This window comes from Sinohyriopsis cumingii, chromosome 4, assembly GCF_028554795.1.
Source record: "Sinohyriopsis cumingii isolate HCF-2022 chromosome 4, ASM2855479v2, whole genome shotgun sequence".
Taxonomy (NCBI): Eukaryota; Metazoa; Mollusca; class Bivalvia; order Unionida; family Unionidae; genus Sinohyriopsis; species Sinohyriopsis cumingii.
The window spans coordinates 40,874,749-40,893,047 of record NC_142964.1 but is presented as its reverse complement, the minus strand read 5'-3'; the positions used below and the strand labels follow the sequence as shown (position 1 = coordinate 40,893,047).

General features: G+C 36.6%; 2 protein-coding genes across 5 annotated transcripts in view; one reads left to right on the top strand and one right to left on the bottom strand.

The window, feature by feature from the left end:
• LOC149801034 (dynactin subunit 3-like) overlaps positions 1–7,874 on the top strand; it is an 89,747-nt gene extending 81,873 nt beyond the window's left edge. For all 4 annotated transcript variants that reach the window (XM_089955072.1, XM_089955070.1, XM_089955068.1 and 1 more), the window contains 2 exons: positions 3,185–3,246; positions 5,395–7,874. In XM_089955072.1, coding sequence (XP_089811198.1) covers positions 3,185–3,246; positions 5,395–5,482 — 150 coding nt within the window. In that variant the 3' untranslated portion in view covers positions 5,483–7,874. The remainder of the gene's footprint in view (positions 1–3,184; positions 3,247–5,394) is intronic.
• Positions 7,875–9,519: 1,645 nt separating this feature from the next.
• The window catches only part of LOC149801033 (peroxisomal multifunctional enzyme type 2-like), a 69,996-nt gene continuing 61,216 nt past the window's right edge, over positions 9,520–18,299 (bottom strand). The window contains exons 21-23 of the mRNA XM_089955067.1: positions 16,004–16,142; positions 14,779–14,909; positions 9,520–10,847 (exon numbers count right to left, since the gene is read on the bottom strand). Of these exons, the coding sequence (XP_089811193.1) occupies positions 10,758–10,847; positions 14,779–14,909; positions 16,004–16,142 (360 nt within the window). The 3' untranslated portion in view covers positions 9,520–10,757. The remainder of the gene's footprint in view (positions 10,848–14,778; positions 14,910–16,003; positions 16,143–18,299) is intronic.

Below are 18,299 nucleotides of genomic sequence, written 5' to 3'. Positions count from 1 at the left end.
GGAAGAACATTTCAAAATGGAGACAGCTGCCTTGGTATGGATTGCCATAAGGACCAATGATTGTGCGATCTCCTAAGATCTTCTGGGTGTGTAATGCCACATCCCTATTTTCATGTTGTAAATGAAATACTGCCCATTTTGTCAAGGACAGGACGCATTTCAGTTTTGGGTTCTTCTGTTCAGCCTTGCCTCCAGAGCCTTGACCAGTGTGATGGGTGGTGGGGGTGGTATAATAGTGACTAACTGGAGGGCCTTAGGAGATCCTGTCTTCCAGTATTTTGATGACTGGTTGATGCATAACATCACGAGATACCCTTTTGAAGGACCTGGCCTTATACTGGTTGATGGTGACCTGGGCCTAAACTCCATCCTTCTCAGGACTTTGTGGGGGGGGGGTATACATTTTCTCACCAGTCAAGGGAGGTTTTGGGTCCCCCCAGACAGGGTTACTCAGATTCTGTCCCACATAGTAGGTCTTTTGGCCCAGACATCTTTGTCTGCTTGCCTTTACTTCTCTCTTCTGGGAACTCTGAACATGACAGCTGAATTAGTTTCCCAAAGTTCATCATATTTCTCCAGATTCTGCTTTTAGCAGAATGTCATTTTGTGTCCTTGGGACAGTTTTCATCACCACCTGAGTCAGTTGCAAAATCAGGACTGGTATTTGACTGTAATCCTGAACCCCATTCCTTTCTAAATACAGATGCATCAGGTTTGAAATGGGGTACTCTTTGCATGGAAGTATGGAACCTCCTTTGGTGGTTAGTCTCATTGATCACTCTGTCTTCAAAATTCCAGGCAGAAGGAATATAATGCTGGACAGACTGTCAAGATAGGGGAAAGGGAGCCTTATGGAATGGTCTCAGCATTAGTTAGGCACTTTTTCAACCATGGTTAAGACCATTAGTGAACTTGTTTGCTATGAGACTGAACAACAAGCTTTCTGTTTATGTCTCCAGTACCAGAATGAGTGGCCTTGGCTGTGGACATTTTTAGACATTAGTGGGATCATGTATACTTATGTTTTCCCACCATTCAAAATAGTCCCTCAAGTTCTTAACAGAGCCAAGACCTTGCATTTCAGCTCATCCTAATAGCTTTCCTTTGGCCTCAATGATCATAGTTCAGTAACCTTTGTCTCTTGGTTGATGAGCACAGGGGATTACCACAGAGAAGGAACCTGCTGTCTCAGCACAGAGGGTGTATGCTAAACAACAATCATTAGATTCTCCACTTTCTGCTTGGCTGATATCAAAGAGTTGATCCTGAAGGAGTGTTTTTCAAGCAAGGTTTTGCATTGCCCAGGCCAGGATTGAATCTTTTTCCCAAGTTTATGATGCCAAGTGGAGAATCTTCTGTAATTTGTGCAGTAGGAAACCTGTTGATCTGTATTGTGCCCCCATTAACTGTTGTAGATATTCTTCTCTTTCTCCTTCTGAACATGATCTGTATATACCATTATGGTTGCCCTTTCTGATACTCTTAAGTTCAGTATTGGTTCCACCATTAGGTTGAATTCTTACCTTTCTGACTGCATCAGGTATTTTGAGCTGCAGAGGCCTGTATCTCGTTCATTAATGAATATATGGAACTTTTCATGTGTTATTTGAGCATCATATAAACCCCCTTATGAACCTCTAAGTGAAGCTTCTTTTAGAGCCTAATCTGCGTGAAAGTCTTTTTACACTACTGAGTGTCAGCAAGGAGGAGTGAATTCCATGCCTTTTCAATGGAAAAGGGTGGTTTATGGTTAAGTGTTAGCTGTGATTCAGTTTGTCTTTGTCAACCTGGTTTTCTGGCTAAGAATCAGCTGCCTTCTCTTCCTGTCAAGATTCCTAGTCTCAGTCACATCCGTACCAGGGATCATCAGAATAAACTCCTTTGCCCAGGTGGGGCTTTATGGTCTTATTTGACTTTTTCTAAAAGGAGAAGGAAGCATTGGGATCATCTCGTTCTCCCGCTAATGGGCTCATTTCGTATTGAGGCAAGCACCTATTCCAGGTGGATTCATTGTCGTCACTGTCAAGAGAGCTTATTGGTTCCTCAACAAGAGGGATCATTCTTTATGAGAATTAAAGTCCATGCAGTTAAAGCTATTGCTGCATCTTGAGCCAACCTTAATTATTCCTTCTTGAATGGTGTCATTAGAGCTTTCTTCATGCAGTCTCACTAGACTTTTCCATCCTTTTACCTTTGAAACTTGAAACACCATTGTGAAGACATTTACTTTTTGGGTCCATTCATAAGATGTGGCTAAGTTGTCTACCAACTTAAAGTAGGGTTCACTCTTGCAATAAGGGTAAGTATATATCTGCTAGTTTGTTTTTAATGAGGTTTTCAGCCTGCCTCATAACTGATAATTGAGCAATGCAGTTGTAGAAAGTAAAATATTACTTATATTGGGTAAAACTCATTTTAAATATGTAATACTTAAAATGGTACTATTGCAAAGATTCCCTCACACCCCATTGTGAAATTTTGTTGTCTTGGTCTAAGTGAGAGAGGATGATATTGTGCATGTTGGATGTATAAGGAATTAGATGGGGTCCTCTTCTTTTCATTTCATAATTAATAATTAGATGAGAGAATATTAAGCTTGGACCAATGACATGGCATTCAGGGTAGCAATACTGTATTATCAGATAAGTATTGCATAATTAAAGTTAGTGTATTTGAATACCATGTGAATCAGATTTAAGAAAATGGTTACCCAACTTATGGAGCCACCCTTTGTAGAGTTCAAAGGTTGCCATTGAAAGGTTGGCCTTACAGGAGAGGGATAAAGTGATAAAATTGTTCTTTTGTGGTTTCTGTTAAGGCGGAATTTCTTGAGAGGGACCTCTCAAGAAGGTGAACCACTGTAATTCATTACAGGACAGTTTATGAAACAAGTGGCATGGTAATGTGTTGTGTATTATTGATGCATGTAACATTCATTAGGAAATCATGTTATGCATAATGTGATGATACACAAACTGAGGTCATTGGATGTTTTTAAATGAGTACTTTTATAAAAATTTGACTTTGTATTTATAGAATTTTGCGCTTTTTACCTTTTTCTTTGTTTTATATAGTCCAGAAAAGGGATTACTCAAGCATTTGTGCAAAAGAATTTTCTTTGCTGCAGTGCTAGGCTCTGATGACAGAAAGTGATGAAGTACATGTATCTGAATTCTTTTTGCAGGACCAAACAGCTGAGTTGACTGAAGACACCAGACATCTGTTGGCATCATACAACTCAATCATATCCTTGAATGAGCACTTAACTAAAGCTTTAGGATCAAGGTGTTCTTTGTTTTATGTGTATAGTAAGAGACTGTGTTAAGTAAATTATGTAGCTATCTGGAGCAAGAAAACTACATAATAATATAAATCATCACATATGTACTTTTAGGTGCCAGAAGCCATATTTTGCACTACTATGATAAACCGATTGCCAGAAACCATATTTTGCACAGCTAGGATAAAATGATTGCAAGAAAGCATATTTTGCACTGCTAGGATAAACTGATTGCATGAAAAGCATATTTTGCATTGCTAGGATAAACTGAGTGCCGGAAAGCATATTTTGCACTGCTAGGATAACTGATTGCCCATACCTGTCAGCTCTCGCGGTGGGAGAAAAAACTCCTGATTTTTGGATCATTACATGCCTACCTCCCAATATTTTTAGAGAACTCCTGATTATTAGTTTTCTTCAGTAAATAGAATGTTAAATTTAAACATTATTCAAGTCAATTTATATATGTTTATAACCTCACAACGATACTAAAATCAGAAAATAAACCATAACAAACAATAAACCACAACAGTAATATTGTCAGCAATTGGTTTCAATCCCAAGAATTGATCACTGTGATGATGTAGCATCTCCATTCCCACCAAAGAAATCTACATGAGTGAACACCTGGCATTACTGTACCATATATACAAACATTAATTACCATCATTAAGTTAAATGAAGGAATGGAGAAACATACCACACAGCTTATGTACCCGCAAAAAATTATTCAGAATAAATGTTATTGAATAAACAATGTTAAATGCCTTTCTAGTTGAGAATGAAAAACAGATATAAAACAATGAGAAAATAAGGTGCCACATGTACGGTACATGTAGCTTGCGACTGCATATTTTTAGGTACTGCTAATTACAACAAAATAGGGCATTGTTTATTTGCCAATCAATTGCTGCATAAATAACATGCACTGTAGACCAGTCCTTTTCACAGGATAGTTGCAATGATAAGTATTAGCTGTTAAGTAGTCACACTGGCGTTCTTGCTTCTTTAGTTAAGACTAACCTTAAGCTATTGTACAGTTTGGCTGTAGCTAACAGAATATGAAAAGTGGGCACGGTCCTGGGAGAAAAATAAGACACAGCACAGGCAAACATGTCGCGTCCTTTGAGAACTTCATGAGCATTGGACCTCGAAGATCAGTCGATATTTAGTGAAAACAAGGCTTAAAAATACTGGGAAAAACCTCTTGATTTTAGGTTCCAGTCTTTCTATTTTTTCATTCAATCTCCCTACTTGGCTTTTGAAAAGTTGACAGGTTTGATTGCCAGAAAACATATTTGGCACTGCTAGGATAAACGCATTGCCAAAACCATATTTTGCAATGCTAGGATAAACTGATTGTAAGTTAGACATAATCTTTGGTTGGATGCTTTTTGTCTGCACTGGGTATGTATTGTATACACATCCATAATAATTTGAACTTAATTTGAAATTGAAATATTTGTTTCATTGAGATGGAACTATAATCTCTTGCCTTAGATCTAGTAATTGGACTGATGTCTTACTCTAAATCAGGAATGTGTAACGTACATTATGTAGGTGGGATCCAGCCTGTTGCTTGGTTTTATCAGCTGATTTACATCAGAGGGTGTGGCTTTAAAAATTGCACATGCCTGCTTAAAATTAATGTTGCTTGTCCTAAATTTCATTAATTTTCAGAAGCTTCACACAAAAAATTACATGTTGAAACAAAAGTCTATTGATCTCCAGTATCATAGTGACTGGAAAATTGTTAAAGATACCTTAATAATCCATATCACACACACTAATCACCATTACACATTATATAGCATATTTTGATCATTGTAGTTTTGTATTAGTCTTAATTAAGGTTGCGCATACATATGTCGGTTTCAAATTTATGGAAAAGATGAGCAATCTGGACTCTATTTGGAGTTAAATGGAGAGAGAGAGAGAGCTGGAATAAAAATTTGTTTTAATATCCCATCTCATATTTGAATTATTAAGCAGATGGCAGACAGGGGTGTGCTTTGTGGCATTAAGCAGCTAATTAAAGACCTACATGAATGCCAGTCATTTTATATACAGTATGCAAATATTCATGCCTTATTTGTCCTTGACTGTGGCTAGATCACAATATTATCCAAGCAGTTTGTCCAGTGGGATGAGATCCTGACAAAGCTTGAGCAGGAGACCCAACCCAAAACAGAATTTGACTGAGAGAAGATGTTTGTGATTGCATTTATGTGACAATGTGCAATATATTTATCACCTCATTTAGTTGCCTTTTATTTGCATTATTTACCTTTGTACTAATTGAATTAAGTAATTCATGGTCAAGAAGACATTTATTTAAAGATATAAAGAGTTACTTAATGGAGTCAGTATCTTACGGGCACATTGAAGACCATAAGTGTTAGTTGAATTTGGCATTTATCTTCGTACTTGTGTAAAGGTTATGTACTTACTGTATGATAGGTGAAACATCAGTCCAACTTCCATATATATGGCTCGACTTTTAGCTCCACTAGTCATTGACCAGAAGAGCTTATGGGATAGCCATTTGTCCATTCATCTCTCTGCTTGCGCAAGTTTTTTTTATTGCTACTCCTCCTAACTACTTGGTGGTTTGCTACTCATCCTAAACTACTTGGGAGATTAACAGGAAACTTTACATACACATTAATCCTGAAGTCTACTTCAGGGGTCTCGAACACAAGGCCCACAGGCCACATGTGGTCTGCCGAGCCATGTCCTGTGGCCCCCAAAATGATAGGTGTCAAAAGAGATAACAAAGGTGGTGCTGCCCTTAGGCCATCAAAAATGCTTTCTCAGGGTGGTTTGAGTTTGAGACCCCTTGTCTAGTTGGTCCTAAATGACGAGCTTGTCTGACATCCATCTTCAAAATATTGTTATTGCTACTGCTCATGAACAGAAGGTTGCACTAGTACTGGGCTTTCACCAACATACTTCTTATGATGTCTAGTTAGTATTAAATGAGAATGGTGCCAATCTGACATCCAATATGGCACCTTTGGCAGCCTTCTTGAAAATCTTGCCACTACTCTTCCTGGACAGATGTTGATATCAACATGCAGTTTTCATCAGAAGACTGCTAAGTATGTCAAGTTGAATCTGAATGAAAATGGCGATGACCTGAAATAAAATATTGCCACCATCTAAAAAATCTTGTTATTGCTGTTCCCCCTGAACAGAAGGTCATATCAACGTAGGGGTTTTCAACAGAAGACTTTATATGATGTCTGGTTGGTCCAAAGGTCCTGCTCCAGTTTCTTACTTTGCACAGGGTTTGATTTTTAAAGAGCATTTCCCAGGTTTTCCTCATTAGTTATCCTGAAAAAGTCATTGTATATCTACGGTATTGTTACAACAACTTTTATTTCCTTTTATTTTTTGCACGATTGGTGGGTGTAATTTGTATTATAGAGTATATAGCTTGACCTTACTTCAGATGTATACCTTTCAAAAGACTGCTAACTCTGCTTGGATTTTTTCACTTCAAAGTCTTCAGAGGTAGCTTGAAAAAAGGTCCTTGTACATCTTAAGTATTGTTAAAATAACTTTTAATTCCTTTTATATTGCTTTATGATTGATGGGTGTAATTTGGTTGATAGAGTATACATCTCAGCCTTACTTTTTATGACGTCTGGTTCTTCTAAAGAATTTATTTCTTTGCACAGTTTCTTCAAAATGTAACCTCTTTCTGCTCTGACCTCCATATGACTGCCATCTTTAAATTCTTTCTGTCACTACTCCATCTAGATGGATGATCCTATTTACTTCAAGTTTTACCCAGAAACTTCTTATGACACCTAGTTGGTCCTAAATGAAGATGGTGCCAACCTTACATCCACTATAGCTGCTGTGAATAGCCATCTTGAGAATCTTGTTATTGCTACTCCACCTGGATATATAGTAATATTGACATGGGGTTTACATGACAAAAATTTTATGCCACTAGTTGGTCCTAAATGAAATTGGTGCCAATTACATCCAATATTGTCACCAGAGTGGCCAATTTGAAGATCTTGTTATTGTTCAGTAATGTACTAGATGGTTTCAACACTCAACAGTTAAAATGATGGAATGGTCTCGTCTTGAATTGTTGGAAATTATTATATCCAGTAGAACATAGTCCCAGTGAGAGACTCTGGTTAATTCAAGACATTTGTGGAAACAGTTTGAGACCTCATAACCCCAAATGCGAGTGACAGAAATGGAATTAATGCTCAAATTTTAAAGTGTTTTTCTGCAGCTTTGCTGGGAGTGAGGTTAGAATTATGAGTATCATTTGGTGCACATACATTTTTGTGATCACAGGGCTTGATCATTCAGTCTTTTTTGGGAATGCTTTACATTTAGTTCATTTGAGAATAGATTGTACTTTTCCAGACATGACTGATTGGTTTTGAAAACTTGAGATTTTTATTTATAAATTTGTTGCAAAATCTCAATACAAGCATTGACTAGAATTTCATGTACCTTGGACTAATCACTTTTTATAGTTGTAGATGTTATGGTTTCTTGTTGGATAAACATTTTAAGTGATGCTGTAAATGTCCGTTTCATAAATAAAGGATATGAACAAGAATATATTTGGTTGAAAGTTGTAATTTTCTGATAATAAAGCTTTTTTTAAATTGATTTTTATCAAACCTTTTAGAGAGAGAACTATTTCAATCCATTTCTGTTGTACTGTGTATACTTATAATGTCCTACAACTCCTACACCATCTAAGACAGAGCTCCAATAAATCTTTACCGCTCCAGTGGCCTAGTGGTTAGAGCGATGGCCTCGGATGTGGGAGATCATGGGTTCGAACCACAGCGGAGTCATACCAAGGACTTATAAAAATGGTACTCAGCATTAAGAGGTCAGTGTTATGACTGGTTGGCCTGGTGTTAGGGTAATGTGACTGGGTGGGACATGATGATAAATGTCTGCGGGTTGAGACCTCAGTGCTAGAACACTATAAACTGTCATACTGCACACATCATAGCAATATGACTGATTTTTTTTTAAAGCTACGTTAAAAATCCAAAACACACTCCAATAAATCTTTATCATACAATTGTTGTTTACTTGATATGGCATGATTTGCAAAGTGTATAACAGTTATCAAAATTTGGGAAAAGGGATTTAACAATCGGAGAAAAGGATGTGGTCAGGCTGAAGAATTGAAAATTGATTCCCAACTTTGCCCATCCTTCAGTCCTATTCCTTCTTGGTCACAGAAATTCATACCCAAAAAGACATGATACACCCTAGCAAGACCTCAGCAAAGCAGTGAACATTTTTCATCAAGCTTTAAATTTCATATACTGATATTGTCAATGTAGAAAAAAGTGTAGAATTGTGATCCGAGACTAATGCAGTGAATGTTTGTAAGGGTTGTAAAGTATACTTTAATAACTCCAGTGTAGTTTCAGAAACTATTTCCAAACTGCATGGAGCTCAAAGGTTGTTTGCTACATCTCTCAACTTGATATAACCTTTCAATTTATTTTGTTTCATTTTTTAAAAATTTTTTTTTTAAATTTCATGGGGCGACAGCTATAAAATTTCACACCACGAGACATGCTCAAATGAATACAACATGATGTCCAATAAATGCAATTGTTGCCTGTCTTACTTATTTCCCCAGGAATCTGAAAACTCCTTTTTATACTTCTATGCTGACTTTTTAAAAGTGGTCTTGCTCCTTTCATCTTCACCATGTTTTTGTTTATTGGATATTTCTAGTACCAGCTTGACAACATGTAGGCATTCTGCATGATAAATATGGCAGTTTGAAGTATGTGAGGTACTACTGTACCCTGACCAACTCCAGTAACCATCATCAACATAAGCTAGTTCTCTTGTGAATTTATTTGTTTTTCTTTTACATTAATGCTTCTCCATCACATTTCACAGCAGAGTGGGTCCCTGAGTGGTCTAAAGTGCCCACCGTTCTGATCACTGCCATCTCACATCTGTCTGCACGAGTTTCGGGCTCGGCTTACGTGGGTACATGAGAAAGCCTGCCAGTAGCTTCTCGTGGGTTGGTGGTTCTTCCTTGGGTTTTCCAGGGTTATTCCTCCACTCGTTATACTGGCTGCCATGTATAACCTATCTTGTGCTGAAAAATGGCATTAAACCCTTCAAGAACATCACACCCGAGTTATCACACATACAGCAATCTCAACATAGAATTTTAAAATTTGTAGCAACAATATCATTTACACAACAGAAATAAATTGTTGTAAAAATAATTTATTTCTTCTAATGTATGTTTAATATAAATGTACAATTATAAACTGATAATCTGTCGACAGATGTATATACCAGTAATATAAAATTTCATTCTTTAAAAATTCTCCATGTAAATTAATACTGAATCATTGTGTACTTTGACAAGTGCAATACATTGTAATTTGGCACTGATTTAATGGCATATCTACACATTCATAATCAGTGTAATAATTAATAAATGCATGCAGTAAAATCAAATAAACAAATTGTTGCAAAGAATAAAATATGTCTCGCATTCTCAAGACATGAACTAAAACCACTTATGCAGGACTTGAATGTTACAGACATGTTGGCAATCTGACAGTACATTAAACTGATATTGTTGTGTCCCTGACTTACCTCTGTCAAGCAAGTAGTATTATAAAGATTCTGTTTAGATCCCTTTCAAGTAACGCTTGATGAAGCTGGTTAAAACTGAAAATTACATGCTGGATCAAGATACTTTATCAAGCATTGTTACGATGTTGAAAAGTGGTCTTCACTTTAAGAGTAGGTGATAAATATTATACAAATACTTCTTAAGCACAGAAATATATTTGTATCAATATCAATAACATGCAAATAAATAACTTTCTAACAGTTTAATTAAATGTTGTACAAATTGTTTTGTACATGATACTTTGCACACAAAAAAAGTTGCATCTTGTGTATGTAATGTGATGTGGTTAGCAGAATCTATGTTATATACAGGTACAAATATACAGCTAAGGCTGAGAGATAAACTCTATTCCAGGTGTTCAAATATCCACAGAAACTCAGATTTTTCTTGTGTTCATGCAGAAATTTTTAAAATATATTTTGCTTTAGTTTAAAAGACAAAATATATTCATCTGGCAGATGTTTACAAACAATGGCCAAAGACAATATTCTTGCAAATGTAACATTTTATAATTATTCCAACAATTTATTAACTTTCTACATAGTTTCAAAGCTTCATTTTCTTTTTCTTAAAGAAATTATCATATAAGAAAGCAAAGATAATTGTTCTGAAATAGTGTAAAATATCATTTATTGTGTTACCAATACTATATCCTTTACAGACAGCACAGTATGTGGACTAAAAATGTGATGTGTTTTAAATATAGAATATGTAATTTTATTCATGTTTTTTCACATTTTAGTCATAAGTGGTCTTCACTATTAGTGAATCATACATGGAAGATGGCAGGGTCTATGTTCTTTGTTACAGCTTTGCCTGTTCTTGGAACAAGATGCCTAACTTCTGAGCAAGCATTATGTTTCCTTTCAGCTTCAGCAATCCTTTCATGAAAGCCTGAAAATCAGAAACAAATAAGTAAAACACAAATTGTGTGATATTAATGCTTAAAAGGGTACACATTGTAGAGGACATTTATTATTAAGTTACGTTTCTCTGAAAATACTGACCCCGATCCCAATAACATCAGGAATTACTCTCTGCTGCTAATCCAGCAGAAAACGTCATTCTGTTTATTGATTATATTGGTAAAGGGAAGTAACTCGTACAGATTAACTTCCTTTGTTCTGCTCCGTGGCCACCCTTATCCCATAAGTTTACTAGTATAAGCGTGAGCAAAACCTTTAAGATCATGCTCATATTTGCGAGAAAGGGTGGAAAGGATTGATAGTATTGGGCAAGTATTTGCTGAGAAACATAATTTACTAAAATGATTCCCGTCTCTGTCAGATACTTTTGCCAATCACATTACCATCAGAAGAATAACAAGAGGAGGAGGAAATACTTAATATGATTGCTCTACTGAAAGGATGAACTTCTAACAAGAAAGCAGCATAACCAAAGATCATGCGTTTATCCCACACATGGATATTGCCTTGCATGCAAAAGTTTCATGGGCGATTCCAGCAAAAGTTGCAAGGTCATACCCAGGGCTGAAGTAGTGCTATCTTGAATGGGGCATGGTACATTTCTGGGTATCTGCCAGTGGCCCAGTGAGATTCTCCTTTGTGAGGCCATGTTAAATAAACAGAAGCTGGATAAAGCAGACTGCTGTGAAAGCCAAGTAACTCCATTATGTCTCGAACTAAGACTTATGTTTGAAGGCCAGGCTTGTGGAAATCACTCATATTTTGTAAGCTGCAATCTTCTAGTCATACTCAATCCTCTGAGAGTTCCAAGTTAGCTACACTAATAAGCCCATTTAGCCAAGAGGCTAGTAGTTGTGGGATCATGTCTTGCTTTCCTGCCATAACAGGTATAAAGAGTCTTTGACAGAAACATTGGACATTCACTGTGTGCTTTGAACAGCATCTGAGAGCATGTACTGGGTCTTGCAACTTAAACAGCCGTCCATTTAGTACGTACACATGGAGAGGGGAGGGGGAGTTAACCCAAATGCATATGCTTGCGTATGGGGGGTGTCTACTGATAATATATGTACACATAGGAAATGGGGGGGGGGTGAAACCGTGATAATAATTTGTCTAATACGTAACCTGTTCAACTGGGTTCGGTCGACATTTGAATTTTAGCAGACTTTTTAAAGTTATGCAGCTTATTTCTTTGATGCAGCCAGCCATTCAACGTGGGTGGACTATCTGTTTTATTAAACACGTTAATATTAATCCTTGATTGTTTCTGCATTGATTAAATAAAGGCCATACTATATCATTCGGGGGAGGGGGTCAAGCCTACATACACAGGCGGGGTGTGTAAAAAAAAGTATGCATGTTTACAGGGGTCAAGCTTTGCCAGATTTTTGCATACATACTAAATGGATGGCCCCTAAGGTCTCTCTCCACAGGTTTATCAAGGTAAGGGTGAATAGTTATTCACTGCTTATCAATGGTAACCTGTTCATAGAAATAAAGCCAGGTTGTGTCATTTGAACAACTAAGCCATCCGAATGGAACTGCATCTATTTCAGGTCCAAGGACAGCATGTGCAGCTCACTCACTATGCAAGATAAAGCTAGCCCTAAAAGAAAAATAGGGTTCCCCTACTTTTTTAAACCTAACACTTCCAGGTAGTTTTACTTAAAGAAACTGATATTTTCGAGGTTCACTTGGGTCCAGGAGTATAGTATTCTGTAAGACAGTGATGACACTTGTTGTTACCATGCATAGAAATGGCTCTACTTGTTGGATATGACAGCAGAGCCAGCAGTCTTGTCCAGTAAGGTATTCCAGGTGGGGAATGTTGGTCCTGGGGGGTAGGTTGGGCCAAGATGGACAAAGGTAGTCTGTTGGGACTAGGCCATCATCACATTAGGAACTGTTGAGGAATGTGCAGTTCACCAGCATGAGATGATAGATTCACACTCGTCAAAACCATACAAGGATTGGCTGGCCTGACTGGCTACAGCAGTGATGGTGTACAGTGAATGATATATGACTTGTAGGCCCACCAGCCTAGCAAAGTTTGAAGGTAATCTCCATACCACTGACTTCAATGGTACCAGGTCCATGCACATGAAGGGGATGGGGACTTGTGCTCAGTAGTATGCCAGATTATGCTTGAACCATATCTGACAATGTTTTTAACCTTTCAACCACATACACAAACAAAACAGAGAAAACTAACCTGAAGCTTTTGTTCTCAGGCTAAGGACTTCATCCGCATACTGATTTAATCTCTACTGACTACTAATATCACTTGATGGAATTGTGAGGTATAGTATGTATGTGGTTGAAAAGTTAAAAACAATGTCATATAAATAATAATTTGTCAAATATGAATAATAATACTACACAGTTAAGCTTTCACCAAAGTGTATGGTTAGAACCATTCCTAGTTTCCTCCAACTCATTTATCAACAACCTCAAAGTTAAAACGATGTACGCATAAGCATATGTTATTCCAATGTAGCATGCGTGGACTTGCTTGATGTAGCTCTTTACAGGGTCTGAAGAAATCATTGCTTTGGCACTTTTTTCTGCATCTTCACTGGGGATGAGGGCAGCATTTCAATGTACCCCCTAAAACACCACCGATTCTGAATTCTATCAATGCTTAATATTTTATGTTTGGAAGATTTCAAGCATGCCTTTTTCTTGTGGCCCTTCAAATGCCTTTTCAAGATAAACTAAACTTCTTCTGCCCACTATGCACACTTTGTGCAGACAAAGTTCAATGACACAATTTTATCCTCAATGATTCTGAAGTGTCTGCTGTTGTAGTTGTTGTAGGGTTTAACGCCATTTTTCAGCACACGATAGGCTATACATGGCGGCCAGTATTAGTGGTGGAGGAAGAACCCGGGAAAACCCCGGAAAGAACCACCGACCCACGAGAAGCTACTGGCAAGCTTTCTCACAGACCCACATTGGCTGAATCCGAGACTCGAACCCACGCAGACAGAGGTGAGATGGCAGTGATCCATAACAGAGAGCACTTTAGACCACTCGGCCACTCTGGGCCCCGAAGTGTCTGCACTTCTTGCATTGACTGACATCTCTGCAATGCAAGTAAGAAGAATAAAACAAAAGAGAAGTGCATACAACAAATATACAAACTGTTCCAGTGGGTGCACTCATGTTACAATACAAATGCACCAGTGCAAACTTGAGTGTTACAAATCGATATTACAAGGAATTAATACTTGGGGAAAATATTCTTAAATTCAAACAAATTCAAATAAAAACAAAGAAATGTATACACAAGGTATATCAACTTCTTGATTTACTATATAACTAAAAATATGTTGGATGGTATGAAACGATTATAAATTATGATGGGTTCTTAAGAAGTACTATTAACAGTTGCAAGTTAAAAGTTTACACTGGTAAACATCCATGGTATGGGTGACCGCCTAGCAGGAACTAAGAGTTATCTGTAAGATTTCCCTTCATGAATGTGATATACAGGCAAGATCAGAGGTAGCAGGGACTAAGAGTTATCTGTAAGGTTTCCCTTCATGAATGTGATATACAGGCAAGATCAGAGGTAGCAGGGACTAATTCTTAATGTGAGTGGGTAATGTATTTGACGGACAAAGACCTTTTAGCATGGCAGTTGTGTAACTTAAAAATAAATAGTTCACAAAAATTATAAAAGGTAATGCTTAAAAATATTGTCATGATGTTATATGAAACATGCTTTTTCTTAAATCCACCTAACTGTGGAAAAAAGGCATTCAAATACTATGATAGTATTCAAAGGAAAGGATGCAAAACGGATGCTAAAACAGACAAAGAACTTGTATACTGATGATACAATTTGAACATAATGGCCCAAATGTCCTAACATGATCTGACTATATACCAACCTCCTGTGAATTAAGTTTTCCAGTCACTAGCTGTGCAAAATCTCCATCAGCTATAGTAATGGTACAATCTGCTTTTCCTTGTGCAGGTTCTCCCCTGTAAATGGCACCATCTCCAGATTTCATGTCCACAGCTGAAGTTTACAATAAGTGTGGTTATAACAAATAATCACATGATCTCCACTTATGATAATATGTCTTTAAATTTTCATGGCTTTGTGAATAAATTATATTTTCGTTCCATCAATGCATGGATTGGGGCTGGGATCCTGGTGTTTTCATAAAAGGATGATTGTTTGTCTTTAAATTTTCGGTTTATAGCAACTGAAAAATCTATCGACATTGATACCCACTAAAAGAATTGAATTTACAGCATATTATAGAAAGGTTTATGTAAAGTTAGAGGAACTTACATGAATGTTCATTAGAAATTGATCATATGAAATTAATTAAGTTTAAGAATACTAAATTCCATGAGCTGTTTGGAACGTGGCATATTATTCGAGGAGTTTGATGAACTGGAGTTGAAAGGTTTTGTAGCACTAAATGATTTATCTATCTAATGTCACGTTCATTATACAGCATTGTGTTTACGATATATTCAGTTGTTCTGTCTTTGTAAGCAGGTAAGGAATTATATCTGAGAATCTGACACTGAAAATTTTTATTCTTTAAAAAAATATATTTTCCTGAAATGAGAATGACAGAAACAGGAAAAAAATAATATCTTTAAAAAAAATGATTTGAGCGGAGTATTTGTTGTAAGTTGCTGTTGCTGTTTTTGAGTTTAATGCCATTTCTCAGTGCAAGATTGGCTATACAAGTGGTCAGTATAACATGGAGGATGAGCCCCCTTAACATCCACCGACCCATGGCAAGCTACTGGCAGCTTTTTTACATGCCCACATTGAGTGGAGAATGAAACTTATTGACTATCAATAAACAATGAGTTGACATTTATATTCAACATTCTCCATTTTAAATAAATGTCTAAGGAGTTTAATGACTTCTGGGCTCGAAATGTTATTCACATAATTTTCACCAGATGTTTTCAAAGATTTAAAAATAAAACTGATTTCCTTTAATAACCACATGGCTAAAAATGCATGACGTGAAGGAGCAAATATTATATTGTCATGAATACGCTGCATTGACTCAATTCATGAAAATGTAATGATGAAAAATATAATTTGGGTGGTTTATTTAGAGCAACATACACTTTACTTACTCCACTGACTAGCCTGCTGACCATCCTTGGTGATGTTCCATAGGTATATGGCACCAATTTTCTTGGCCAGACCTGGTCTAGAACCCATTTGTTTGGCCATCTCGTGGAATACCATATCACTCTGGAGACCTGAGGAGGCCTTCAAGAAAAGTTCAACAGTGTCATGAAGATAATTCTGTCCTTTATATAATTCTGTCCTTTATTTTCAATTAAGAATTTGCTTTGTCAATAACAGTAGCTGTTGTGGGCTTAAAGCCATTTTTCAGCATAAGACAGGCTATATATAGTGGCCAATATATCTGGTGAAGAAAGAACTTGGGAAAACATCTGGAAGAACAACTGACCATAGGAGGCTACTGGCAAGCTTTCTCAACCATGCAGGCTCAGATCGAGCTGAAACTAACCAAATTTACTGCATTTTCAGGTTATAAAGAAACTTTCCTTGAAACCACTTGAAAAGAAGCCCTTAGGCATAGTGTTTGCTAATGAGAACCCAAGGCTGTATTTGATTAAGACAAGTATAAACATGATGATATGAAGTTTTCCAATCAAAAATTAAGAATGCAACACTTGGCAGGACTGAGGAGGGCAAACTTTCCCAAGCACATGTCCCTGGGATATGTGAATTTCTCATTCAACTTGTACACTTCTGCAATAGAACCACAGGTATACCTGATGCAAGCTTGTTACTAAAATGGGTAAAAGCCAAGAAAATACTAAATTTCAATACATACCTCCTTCAATAAACATATAAGAAATAATGTTTGTAACTTGAGAAACTGATCCCACAGCTCTTTCTTAGTAGTATTTGTATTTGCAGTATAACATTTCAATACTAATTTCAGCATGACATTTCAGTAATTATTTACAGCATAACATTTCAGTAATTATTTACAGCATAACATTTCAGTAATTATTTACAGCATAACAGTTAAGTTATCTTTGCATCATAATGTTCCTTTTCAATTAGCTATCACACATCTTTATGAGATATGTGAGAAGTCAAGAAGCAGTGAATTTCAAGATTTAATGATTTTTGTTTGGACAAACATTGCTGCTTGCCTTTTGGATTAAACATATTTTCAAGACTGCAGTATTTTTAATACATTATCACACCAAGTAAGGAAGACACTAGGAAATATTCATATATGTAATTCCTTTTGGCAAGAAAAAATGTCAGTAACTTGTATTTGAAAGAATTCAAACCATCTCAATTTCCACAACTTTGGTACTGTATGAGCCATTTTGGTCCAAGCTCCATGCTAAAAGGCCACAAATGGGGGCCAAGAAAAGATTGCTGATTGTCCAAAATAACTGGAATATTTCAAGGTCATCATCCCAACTAGATTGCGACCAGTCAGCTTTTTTTCTCAATATTACCTGCTTTACAACAGCATGCACTATGTGAAAGTTGGTGGGAATCGGCTGAGATGCTTAAAATACATATTGTGAATGCAAGCTGGCAACATTTTTCATGTGAAATCGACATACTTAGACTTGTATCTTCTTGTTACTAGGATTGTAATAAAGCTTTAGTCTTGAAAAATATTGGTGACCTGGGGCAACTGTAATATTGCATGAGCAGATAAAAAAAATCACAAACATTTTGACATTTTGTCTCCTAACTTCTATTAGGTCTTACTCATAAAGACGCGTGACAGCTTGTTGAAAGGGACACTATCTCTTCATCAAAATTACTGAAAAGTGTCACTATAAAATATAAGCAACATTAAGAAATCAAGGGGAAGGCATGAAACTGCAAACATACTATCTTCAAATTATTTACACATTTTTTAAAATCAAACTTAAATCAGGTATCTAATATATAAAAAAAAAAAACAAAGTGGTTCATTTGTGATATGCTCTAGACTGAAAACAAGCAAATAAGCAAACAAGGCAAAGGTTTTTCTGACTGACATATGCCAAATGTTAAGCAATATTGAACTTTGGCATATGCTGAGGGTAGAAAATGCACTCAGATTAAATCTTGATGTGTGAATCTGATAAAGCATTTCAATTAAATACTGATGCCAACTTTTCCATAAGTGCACTCAAAAAAAGAGCTCCAATTAGGTGCTGATAGCAACATTTTCTACTAAACTCAAACTTACTCCTAACAGATAGTGATACACTCAATCAAAGCACACCAAGATGTACTGATACCAACATTTTCTATTACACTCAATCAAAGCACACCAAGATGTACTGATACCAACATTTTCTATTACACTCAATCAAAGCACACCAAGATTGTACTGATACCAACATTTTCTATTACACTCAATCAAAGCACACC